The sequence below is a fragment of the Chiloscyllium plagiosum genome, chromosome 37, assembly GCF_004010195.1.
Source record: "Chiloscyllium plagiosum isolate BGI_BamShark_2017 chromosome 37, ASM401019v2, whole genome shotgun sequence".
Taxonomy (NCBI): Eukaryota; Metazoa; Chordata; class Chondrichthyes; order Orectolobiformes; family Hemiscylliidae; genus Chiloscyllium; species Chiloscyllium plagiosum.
The window spans coordinates 34,202,619-34,215,354 of NC_057746.1; the positions used below are offsets into that span (position 1 = coordinate 34,202,619).

Here is a 12,736-nt window from a genome sequence, read left to right on the forward strand (position 1 = left end):
TGATAGGGGTGGGGAGGGAAATATATCCCTGGTGGTGGGGTCTGTTTGGAGGTGGCAGAAATGACGGAGGATAATACGATGTATCCGGAGGTTGGTGGGGTGGAAGGTGAGGACCAGTGGGGTTCTGTCCTGGTGGCAATTGGAGGGGAGGGGCTCAAGGGCGGAGGAGCGGGAAGTGGAGGAGATGCAGTGGAGAGCATCGTAGACCACGTCGGAGGGGAAATTGCAGTCTTTGAAGAAGGAGGCCATTTGTGCTGTTCGTTAGTGGAATTGGTCCTCCTGGGAGCAGATGCAGCGGAGGCGAAGGAATTGGGAATGTGGGATGGCGTTTTTACTGGGGGCAGGGTGGGAGGAGGTGTAATCTAGGTAGCTGTGGGAGTCGGTCGGTTTGTAGTAAATGTCTGTGTTGAGTCAGTCGCCCGAGATAGAAATGGAGAGGTCTAGGAAGGGGAGGGAGGAGTCTGAGATGGTCCAGGTAAATTTGTGGTTGGGATGGAAGGTGTTAGTAAAGTGGATGAACTGCTCAACCTCCTCGTGGGAGCACAAGGTAGCGCCAATACATAAATCGATGTAGCAGAGGAAAAGGTGGGGGGTGGGGCCAGTGTAGTTGCGGAAGATGGACTGTTCCACATATCCTCCGAAGAGGCAGGCATAGCTGGGGCCCATGCGGGTGCCCATGGCTACTCCTTTGGTTTGGAGGAAGTGGGAGGATTGGAAGGTGAAGTTGTTAAGAGTGAGGACAAGTTCAGTCAGTCGAAGGAGGGTGTCAGTGGAAGGGTACTGGTTGGGTCGGTGGGAGAGGAAGAAGCGGAGGGCTTGGAGGCCTTCGTGATGGCAGATGGAAGTGTATAGAGATTGGATGTCCATCGTGAAGATAAGGCGTTGGGGGCCGGGGAAGAGAAAATCATGGAGGAGTTGGAGGGCGTGGGTGATGTCCCGAATGTAGGTGGGGAGTTCTTGAACTAAGAGGGACAGGACAGTGTCGAGGTATGCAGAGATGAGTTCGGTGGGGCAGGAGCAGGCTGAGACAATGGGTCGGCCGGGGCAGTCAGGTTTGTGGATTTTGGGCAGGAGGTAGAAACGGACGGTGCGAGGTTGTGGGACTATGAGGTTGGAGGCGGTGGATGGGAGGTCCCCGAGGTGATGAGGTTATGGATGGTCTGGGAGATGATGGTTTGGTGGTGGGAGGTGGGGTCATGGTCAAGGGGGCAGTAGGAGGAGGTGTCCGCGAGTTGGCGTCTAGCTTCAGCGGTGTAAAGATCAGTGCGCCAAACTACCACCGCGCCTCCCTTGTCTGCTGGTTTGATGGTGAGGTTGGGGTTGGAGCTGAGGGAGTGGAGGGCTGCGCGTTGTTACACGCTCAGGCCTCTTCACTTGAGAACTAAGGACATTCCCCTTGAGTCAGGACGAACATATTATTGTCATCTTGCAAACTTGCCCTCAGCCCTTCTCATTAACAAACAGCTTTAATACAGAGAGAGGAAACAAGAGAGTGGCACCTTGAAGTCCCCACTACTCTGCAGCGAAAGGAATTAAAGCACAGAATGGTGTGCAGGGTGTTTGAGCAACAGGAGACAGACAGCAGTAGTTGAAGGGAGTTTCTCAAAATGGAGAAAGGTGACCAGTGGTGTTCCACAGGGGTCAGTGTTGAGGCCACTGTTGTTTGTAATATACATAAATGAACTGGAAGAGGGCATTGTTGGTATGATCAGCAAGTTTGCAGATGACATGAAGATTGGTGGAGTAGCAGAAAGCATAAGGGAATGTCAGAGAATACAGGAGGATATAGGTAGACTGGAGAGTTGGGCGGAAAAGTGGCAGATGGTTTTCAATCCAGACAAATGTGAGGTGATGCATTTAGGCAAGACTAATTCTAGAGTGAATTATACAATGAACGGAAGAGCCTTGGGAAAAGTTGATGGGCAGAGAGATCTGGGATTGCAGGTCCTTTGTACCCTGAAGGTTGCTGCACAGGTGGATAGAGTGGTCAAGAAGGGATATAGTATGTTTGCTTTCATCGGATGGGGTGTTGAGTATAAGAGCTGGCAAGTCATGTTAACATTGTACAAGACATTGGTTCGGCCACATTTAGAATATTGTGTACAGTTCTGGTTGCCACATTACCAAAAGGATGTGGACGCTTTGGAGAGGGTGCAGAGAAGGTTTACGAGGATGTTGCCTGATATGGAAGGTGCTAGCTATGAAGAAAGGTTGAGTAGGTTAGGTTTATTTTCATTAGAAAAAAGGAGGTTGAGGGAGGATCTGATTGAGGTTTACAAAATCAAGAAGGGTATAGACAGGGTGGATAGAGACAAGCTTTTTCCCAGGGTGAAGGATTCAATAACGAGAGGCCAAGCTTTCAAGGTGAGAGGTGGAAAGTTGAAGGGGGATACACATGGCAAGTACTTTACACAGAAGGTGGTGGACGTTTGGAATGCGTTGCCAGCAGAGGTGGTAGAGGCAGGTACAGTAGATTAATTTAAGATGTGTCTGGACAGATACATGAGGTGGGGAGCAGAGGGATACAGATGCTTAGGAATTGACTGACAGGTTTAGACAGTACATTTGGATCGGCTCAGGCTTGGAGAGCGGAAGGGCATGTTCCTGGGCTGTAAATTTTCTTTGTTCTTTCTATTCCACCCAGCCAGACAATACCTCTGCCATGCGTTGATACTGAGCATCCTGCAGCCTGGCAATCTGTAACTGGTTGTCCTCAGACTTTGCTGCAGCTTGCTTGGCCAGCTCCTCTTCCAGAGCAGACACCTCGTGACGATAGCGCTCCCTCAGCTCTTTCAACTCACTCCTCAGCTGCTCTGCCTCCTCGCTCGAAGCAGCCTGTGCCAGCACCAGTTGGGTTTCCAGGCGCTGGATTTCCAGTTGGTGCTGGCTCTGTACCCCGTCCGTCTCGACCTGGCACTGAAATTGGAGCTGGCTAGCCTCCCGCCTCTGCTCCCGCAGCTCTGCCCGCATCTCCCCCAGCTGCTCGGTTAGCTGTGTCACCAGGCTCTCCTTCTCTCTGATCACTGTAGCCTGCTGCTCCACCGTGCTCCTCAGCAGCCGTGCCTCCCCAGTCAAGCGGTGGATTTCCCGGATCTGCTCAGTAATGATCTCCGCCTGCTCAGTCGCTTCCCTGGGCCATTTGTGGGCCCTCTCCTGATCCAAGGACCTGTGCAGATTTGGAACAAGAAGACTCACACTAACTCAAAAGGCTACAGATGCTGAGAATTTGAAACAAAAGTAAAGAAGGCGAGGTATGCTCAACAGGTCAGGCTATATCTGCAAAAGGAACAAAATGTTATTCAAGTGCCAGCTATCGCTTTGTTGATGCTCCCTGTCCTGCTATTTACTTCCTGTGTTTTCTATTTGTTCGAGGAGAGGATATGAGTGAGCCCCTCCCACGCCGTATAGAGTCACAGAGATGTACAGCACGGAAACAGACCCTTCAGTCCAACTCGTCCATGCCAACCTGATATCTCAATCCAATCTAGTCCCAACTGCCAGCACCTGGCCCATATCCCTCCAAACCCTTTCTATTCATATATCCATCCAGAGGCCTTTTAAATGTTGCAATTGCCTCCACCACTTCCACTGGCAGCTTATTTCTGCATGAAAAAGTTGCCCCTTAGGTCTCTTTTATATCTTTCCCCTCTCACTCTAAATCTACGCCCTCTAGTTCTGGACTCCCCTACCAAAGTGAAAAGACCTTGTCTATTTACCCTACCCCTGCCCCTCACAATTTTGTAAACCTCTATAAGGTCACCCCTCAGCTTCTGATGTTCCAGGGAAAACAGCCCCAGCCTGTTCAGCCTCTCCCTGTAGCTCAGATCCTCCAACCCTGGCAATATCCTTGTAAATCTTTTCTGAACCCTTTCAAGTTTCACAACATCTTTCCGATAGGAAGGAGACCAGAATTGCATGCAATATTCCAAAAGTGGCCTAACCAATGTCCTGTACAGCCATAACATGACCTCCCAACTCCTGTACTCAATACTCTGACTAATAAAGGAAAGCATACCAAACGCCTTCTTCACTATCCTATCTACCTGCGACTCCACTTTCAAGGAGCTATGAACCTGCACTCCAAGGTCTCTTTGTTCAGCAATACTCCCTAGCACCTTCCCATTAAGTGTACAAGTCCTGCTAAGATTTGCTTTCCTAAATTGCAGCACCTTGCATTTATCTAAATTAAACTCCATCTGCTACTTCTCAGCCGATTGGCCCATCTGATCAAGATTACATTGTAACATATGGTAACCACCTTCGCTGTTCACTACACCACCAATGTATCGTTCCCAGACCTACCACGGATGCCTGAAACCATGGATAGTACGGAGTTCTATCATTTAAACAGGAAATTTACCTTCCCGGCAGTTCCCTGGAATTATTTCTGGAATGCTCCGTGTAATATTTTCCAGCCCGCCATAAACCACGGATAACTGAATCCATGAAAACCAAATCTGTAGATGCAGGGATTCTACTGCACATATTATGGATTGAAACTGCTCAGTATTGCCACTACCACCATGTCAGTAAAGGCAGGCTTTGCACTCCTGCCCATTTGCAAACACGACCAGCATCCTGCAGCAACATTCCCTCAAAGCTGCAGCAGCAGCAGAGAGGCTGTGCACAGTAAGTGGTCCCTTTCAGGCATGGCCATGTGCCTCTGCATTGCAATTTTAAAGTGACCACACAAGGCAACAAACAGACTGTGCACAGCGAAAAGAAATTAAAGGATATAGTACTCTGCAGCCCATGACGTTTACAGCACAGAAACAGGCCATTCAGCCCAACTGGTAACTACAGTAAAACGGTTATGTTAGAATATAGAACATTACAGCACAGAACAGGACTTTGACCCCCGATGTTGTGCTGACCTGTGGAACCAATCTAAAGCCCGTCCATTTTCATCCATATGCCCATCCAATGACCATTTAAATGTCCTTAAGTTGGCGAGTCTACAACTGTTGCACGCCCCTACTACTCTCTGAGTAAAGGAACTACCTCTGACATCTGTCCTATATCTATCACCCCTCAATTTAAAGCTATGTCCCCTTGTGCTAGCCATCACCATCCGAGGAAAAAGGCTCTCACTGTCCACCCTATCTAACCCTCTAATTACCTTATATGTCTCAATTAAGTCACCTCTCAACCTTCTTCTCTCTAATGAAAACAGCCTCAAGTTCCTCAGCCGTTCCTCATAAGACCTTCCCTCCATACCAGGCAACATCCCAGTAAATCCCCTCGACACCCTTTCCAAAGCTTCCATATCCTTCCCATAATGCGGTGACCAAAACTGTTTGCAATACTCCAAGTGCGGCAGCACCAGAGTTTTGTACAGCTGCAGCATGACCTCGTGGTTCCAAAACTCAGTCCTCCTACTAATAAAAGCCAATACACCGTATGCCTTCTTAACAGCCCTATCAACCTGGATGGCAACTTTCAGGGATCTATGTACATGGACACCAACATCTCTGCTCATCTGCAGTACCAAGAATCTTGCCATTAACCCAGTACTTTTTATTCCTGTTGCTCCCAAAGTGAATCACCTCAAACTTTTCCACATTAAACTTCATTTGCCACTTCTCAGCCAAGCTCTGCAGCTCATCTATGTCCTCTGTAACCTGCAACATCCTTCAGCAGTATCCTCAATTCCATTGACCTTAGAATCATCTGCACATTTACTAACCCAACCTTCTCCACCTTCATCTAGGTCATTTAGAAAAATGAAAAACAGCAGTGGCCCCAAAACAGACTCTTGCTGTACACCACTAGTAGCTGAACTCCAGGATGAACATTTCCCATCAACCACCACCCTCTGTCTTCTTCTAGCTAGCCACTATCTGATCCAAACCACTAAATCACACTCAATCCATGACTCCATATTTTGTGCAATAGCCCACCGTGGGGAACCTTATCATATGCTGAATTGAAATCCACTAACACCACATCAACCGCTTTACCCTCATCCACCTGTTTGGTCACCATCTCAAAGAACTCAATAAGGTTTGTGAGGCATAATCTATCCTTCACGAAAGCTTGTTGACTATCCCTAATCAATTTATTCCTTTCTAGATGATTATAGATCCTATCTCTTATAACCTTTTCCAACACTTTACCCACAAACGACATAAGGCTCACTGACCTATAATTACCAGAGTTGTCTCTACTTCCCTTCTTGAACAAGGGAACAACATTTGCTATCCTCCAGTCTTCTGGCACTATTCCTGTAGATAATGATGACACAAAGGTCAAAGCTAAATGCTCTGCAATCTTCTCCCTGGCTTCCCAGAGAATCCTAGGATAAATCCCAGCCAGCCCAGGAGACATCTATTTTTACAATTTCCAGAATTGCTAACATCTCATCCTTCTGACCCTCAGTCCCATCTAGTCTCATAGCTTGTATCTCAGTATTCTCCTCAACAACATTGTCTTTTTCTAGTGTAAATACTGACAAAAAATATTCATTTAGCACTTCCCCTGACTCCACACACAACTTCCCAGCACTATCCTTGATTGGCCCTCATCTTTCTTTTGTCATTCTTTTATTTCTGATATACCTATACAAAGCTTTTGGGTTTTCCTTGATCCTATCTCCAAATGACTTCTCATGTCCCCTTCTGGCTCTTCTTAGCTCTCTCTCTAGGTCTTTCCTGTCTAACCTAAAACTCTCAAGCACCCTAACAGAGCCTTCACATCTCATCCTAGCACTGTGTAGAATGCTGTTAAGGCATTATCTCAGTTTGAGATTCAGAGCAGTAAAGAACAGAGGATAGCTGTGAAAACAGAGAATAAAGATCAACAACCAAAAAGAAGTAGGGCATAAACAAGACAGCCAACAGCGATTTAGATTTGATTTTCTTTTACATGGCCACATGTTATGTGCAGTTTTGGGCCCCACATCCTAGGAAGGATGTATTGGGTCTGGAGCGTGTTCAGAGGATGTTCATGGGATGGGCCCCACATCCTAGGAAGGATGTACTGGGTCTGCAGCGTGTTCAGAGGAGGTTCATGGGAATGGTCCCAGGAATGAAAAGCTTAACATATGACGACTCTGGATCTATAATCGATGGAGTTCAGGAAAATGGGGGGGGATCTAATTGAAACATATAGAATACTGAGTGGTTTGGGCAAAATAGATGTTGGGAAGATGTTTCTATTGGTAGGACAGACTAGGAGTAAAGTCTTATAGTAAAGAGAAGACCTTTAAGAATGGTGATAAAGAGAAACTTCTTCAACCAGAGAGTGGGGAATCTATGGAATTCATTGCCACTGATGGCTGTGAAGGCTAGGTCATTGAGTATATTCAAGACTGAGATAGATAGGTTCTTGAGTATCAAGGGGATCAAGGACTAAAGGGAGAATGGGGTTGAGAGACTTTTCACCCATGACTGAATGACAGAGCAGACTTGATGGGCTGAATGGCCTAATTTCTGCTCCTATGTCTTATGGTCTTCTGGCATGTAGGGATGGACCTAGCAGGCAATCTTGCTTCATGTGCTTGGTGTGTGTGGGTGAGATGGGGGAAATTAGTTGTTCTTACACTTTTGTGTAATAATATGTGGCTCATTCACAGGCTGTCATATATTAACCCAGTCCACCTGCTCAAAAAGGCTGATTTCTGACAAAGAGATCACACTGGGCAGGCCTACAGATCTATGAGACAGTAACATCTGAGGATCCCTACTGCTGTCTGCTTTATGGAAAATGCCTACAGATTTCTGAAGCATGAATAAACGGAGCAAACTTACTGATCTCTTAAGTACAGACACTTGGGGCTGGCAGTCCTACAGATCTCTGAAACATGGACAGAAAGGGGAATCCTGTAGATCTCTTAGGGATATGTGGGCAAGATCAATGGATCTCCCAGATTGGGATATACAGGACATTTTATCAACTTTGAAAGATGTGGCTATATCAGAGAGAACATCAGCCAGTGCAGAAAGAGCTGGACACCCATTCTCCGGACAAACACTTTACCTAGCTCTGCTGCAGACTTTATCCATTTCACCCCCTGCGCGCCCTCTGGACATGTCTCTGTTGGATGCACTGTGTAGCTCTCGCAGGCGTTCATTTTCTCGCCGCAGTTCCAGGATGTCCTTGGTAGCCTTGGACAGAGCAGCCCAGGGGTCTGTGTCCACTGCTGGTGGGCCGGGGCACCGAACCTCAAAGTGTGACGGGGGGATCAGACCCTTCGCTTCTGTGAATAAAGAAACAGCTCCATTAATATTCCCAGCAACGGACTGATGGACGTTTCTAAATTCTCCACTCCGTTCCAGCTTAATTAACCTCAAGAAAAGTAATTTATTGACTGAAACATGCAAGTAACTGTACATAAATATACTTTATTCTTTCAGATTTGTAGGGCTGTTGTGAAACTTTCTCATGGAAGTTTGATGGTGTTAACACCTTGTTTGACAGGTACCTTAATCTCTGAGATAAAAATGCAGGCCCAGTGTTTCAAGCCTCTCTCCATACTGGCACATCCTGGTCAACCACCTAGGAATCCAGCATCTCTATCGCCATAATCTCTGTTGAAAAGTTCGAAACTTACTCACAGAGTTATAACTTTGTTCTTACGAAGCACATGGTCATAACCATTTTCTGTTGCCAATTTTCTATTATGTAGTCATCTATTAGTAATGTTCTCTGTCCTGTATGAGTACAAGGTATCTATACATCCACATTCATTTCTCAGCCATATACACACATCTATGATATACATATTTCAAAGTTCTATAGGACCACCTGACATGTCTAGAGCTCAGCTCTATCGAGTTGAGATTTAAAATCAGATTTCCAGAATCTTATTGAATAGCAGAACAGGCTTGAAGAGCCGAATGGCCTACGCTTGCTCCTTGTTTGAATTTCAATAAAAGAAACTCACACATCTATATCTAGGGATCCATATATCTGTTGAACTATTTATACCTTAGATATTGAATGGACTGTCCCATTATCTGAAACCTAGGTATCTACATATCTGCATCATTTATCTATGTCAGTGACAGCAATAAGACTGTCTCATATAGAAGTGTTTCAAGTATGAATACTTCTACCAACATAACAACACAGTAGATATCTAAATGTCAACTCTGTATGTTTACATTTAAAACCTCCATTTTCTTCCTAGGCAGTCACTCAGGCTGAACTGATTTTCACCCACTTGTTTCCCAGAGAACAATACATTTATGAGACTTTGTAGCTCAAGTTGTGGATCAGGTTGTAAATTTGCTAGATGAGCTGTTAGACTTGTTCTCAGATGTTTCTGCACGATGCTAGGTAGCATCATCAGTGATCCTCTGGTGAACCATTGGGATTCTGTCCTGTTTGCTAGTTATCTGTCTCAGTTTGTTGCGGTCGGTGATATCATTTCCAGTTCTGTTTCTGAGAGGTTGGTAAATGGGGTCCAAATCGATATGTTTGTTAATGGAGTTCCGGTTTGAATGCCAGGCCTCTAGGAATTCCGGTGTGTGTCTTTGTTTAGCCTGTCCCAGGATGGATGTATTGTCCCACTCAAACTGGTGTCCCTCTTCAGGCCCCATGTGGTTTGGATTTGGGGCCCATTTACCAGCCTCTCAGATACAGAACTGGAAATGTTATCACCCATCACAACAAACCAAGACAGATAAATAGCAAGCAGGACAGAACTCCAATGCTTCACTAGAGGCTCACTGATAATGTTACCAAGCACGGTGACGAAACATTTGAGAACAAACCCACCAGCTAAGCAAGCAAACTTACAATCTAAACAATAGATGTATCCCTAAATCTCCAGAACCTATGGATGGCTCACATCTTGGAGCGTCAATAGATTGATCCAATACCCCCAGGGATCTATAGATTTATTCTCATTTCCCAGGGAACCTATAGATTTATCTCCATATTCTGGGGATCTATAGATTCATCCCCATTTCGCAGGGATCTATAGATCACTCCAAGCCACAAGGACCAATAGACTTATCCCTACTTCCCAGGGACCTATAGATTTATCCCCATTTCCCAGGGATCTATACATTTATTCCCATTTCCCAGGGAACCTATAGATTTATCTCCATATCCCATGGATCTGTAGATCACTCCAAACCACAAGGACCTATAGACTTATCCCTACTTCCCAGTGAGGATTTATCCCCACACCTTGGGATCTACGGGTTTCTCTCTGTATCTTGGAGATCCATTGAATTCTGTCATTTCCCAGGATCTATCGACATCTCAATATTCCTGGAATATGCAGCAAAGTCCATATCGCAAGGATGTACAATCCTAGGGATCTATAGATCTCTCCCCCAAGGGTCTACTCGAGTGCAACGTGGAGATGAGGGTTCCCACGTCATTCTCATTTGCATCCGTGAACAGTGTTTTTGTTTTGTTATTTTTATATTTTAATTTTCTGTTACCGTGGTGTCTGCCGCTGAAAGCTGCCGGTGGCTCCAGTCCCGGCTCGAGCTGCCGCCGGCTCCTCGCCGACATGGCGCCGCCAACCGTCAAACTGCGGTGTCCCAGGAACAGCCGTCCGCCGGAAACAGGTTACTGACACCGCCTGCCACCCAGCGGTGCCGCAGAGACAGTCGTCCGTCGGAAACAGGTTCCCCTCTACCTCCAACTTCATAAATCCATCTCACCCACTCCGGGTGTCCCGGGGACAGCCATGGGGTTGGGGGCGGGACAAAAATCAGCCATCAACAAAACAAAATTTCACCCATATGGGTTTCATATATAATGTGGTGATTGGAACCAAGTGGATCTTAATGACTATGAGATCCTTGACTAAGGTTGTTTACCTAGGTCAATCAGGGAGCCAAGGGTGACAGATATAAATAGGAGATTCAGAGTCTCCTCTCTTCCGGGACTGACTACAAGTTGGCTGGTCACAGCCTGTGTACTGTGCAATTGTAAATAAAAGGTGACTTGGTGATGAGATACTGGTCTCTATGCAGTTATTTTGCACAGCTAATTACATACTTTGTGTTTGTTTTTCAGAAGAAACCTCTGTTGTAAAGTAGGGTGTAGAGAATTGTTAGATCCCCAACAGCAGAGTTTTGTACTCTCCCACCAATTACAATGTGGTAATGAACAGATCTCCGGGGTAGAGAAAGGACCAAGCTGGACATAATCAGCATCAAGTCACTTCTGTGGATAAATTTTGTACCTATTGTTCCACCTTCACACCTACCTCTGAACCTGCTGAGTTTTCCAGTATGGTTTACTTTTTATTTAAGCATCCATGACATTTGCCATTGTGTTACCATTTATCAAAGAATCGATAATGATGCCCAAAACATCAAGGAAAAACCTTCTGCTTTTCTTAGTAACATGGGGGCTATTGAAACATCTGGAGCAGTCAGACGGAGCATCAGTTTTAAAATCTTGTCTGAAAGGTAGCTGTCTGAAAACTGCAGTTAAATGTCAGCCTTGTTTTTATTTTTTGTATGTATTCAACCTCTGGAGTGGGACTAAAACCCAGAGCCTAGTGGTTCAGAGGCAAGTATACTCTCAGGTTGGCGCTTTCTCTCCAGTGACACACAGGTGAACATAACCATGGAGGGGAAACTATCAGTTAACTGACAGAACAATTTCCTCAGTTGTCTGCTGTCTGAGACAGCTTACAACCACCATGGTCAAGCTCACGAGAAGGATCTCTGATATGACTATCCTGCCTCACCAAGAAGAATGGGGCAGAGGTACAAACAAAACTTGAGGAGCTGACCCCTCAAAAAAATGGAAACAGAGTTGCCACCTCATCCATTCTATATTGTGGAAGATGGACTCTTTGAGGCTGCAGAACTTATGGTCAGCCTGGGAGATTATGAACTGACTTAACTGTATTAGAACATAGAAAAGTATAGCACAGAACAGGCTCTTTGGCCCACAATGTTGTGCTGAGGTTTAATCCTAACGTAAAATATAATAACTTAACCTACACACCCATCAACTCACTGCTCTCCATTTGCCTGTACAGCAGTCACTTAAATGTCCCTAATGACTCTGCTTCCACCACCACCACTGACAACACATTCATGCATTCACAACTCTGCATAAAGTACCTACCGTTGACGTCTCCTCTATACCTTTTCCCATATATCTTAAAACTATGACCTCCTCGTACCCTGCCCTGGGGAAATGTCTCTGGCTATTGACTCTATCTATTCCTCTCATTACCTTGTATACCTCGATCAGGTCTCCTCCCTTCCTCCTTCTCTCCAGAGAGAAACGTCCGAGCTTTTTCAACCTTTCTTCATAAGGCAAGCCCTCCAGACCATGCAGCATCTTGGTAAACCTTCTTTGCACCCTCTCCAAAGCCTCCGTATTTTTCCACAGGACTACTGTGTGTGATCCCCCCTCTACTCTGTAGAGTGCCCCACAGGCTACTTGTGGATGGCAGGACCAAAAGCCACAGCTGACCAACAAGAGTGAGGAAGGGGAGGGTGTCAGCAGCAAACAGTGGAAACGTTTTCATGTTAAGAGGAGTCAGATATAACATAGGGACTAAGAATTCAGAATCGGAGCAAGTTGAGAAAGTGGTTAATTTGTTTATCCTTTAATATTGCATGGAATGTGGGCATCCCTGGCAAGGCTGGCAACTGTTGCTCATCCCTAGTTGCCCTTGAACTGATTGGGCAATTTCAAAGAACATTTAAATGTCAACCACATTGCTGTGGGTCTGGAGATACATATAGACTAGGCCAGGTAACAGTGATGGATTTCCTTGCCTCAAGAACATTAGTGAAGTACATGG

The 12,736-nt window shown here is 45.8% G+C and overlaps 1 protein-coding gene across 7 annotated transcripts in view; it reads right to left on the reverse strand.

Annotated features, from left to right (window-relative positions):
• cchcr1 (coiled-coil alpha-helical rod protein 1) overlaps positions 1-10,870 on the reverse strand; it is a 43,166-nt gene extending 32,296 nt beyond the window's left edge. For 2 of the 7 annotated variants that reach the window (XM_043678315.1, XM_043678316.1), the window contains exons 1-3: positions 10,398-10,606; positions 7,978-8,197; positions 2,656-3,166 (exon numbers count right to left, since the gene is read on the reverse strand). In XM_043678315.1, coding sequence (XP_043534250.1) covers positions 2,656-3,166; positions 7,978-8,197; positions 10,398-10,470 — 804 coding nt within the window. In that variant the 5' untranslated portion in view covers positions 10,471-10,606. Of the gene's footprint in view, positions 1-2,655; positions 3,167-7,977; positions 8,198-8,422; positions 8,529-10,397 lie in introns of all 7 variants that reach the window. The other 5 variants (XM_043678319.1, XR_006309617.1, XM_043678317.1 and 2 more) reach the window with 5 other exon arrangements.
• Between the last annotated feature and the right edge of the window lie 1,866 nt (positions 10,871-12,736).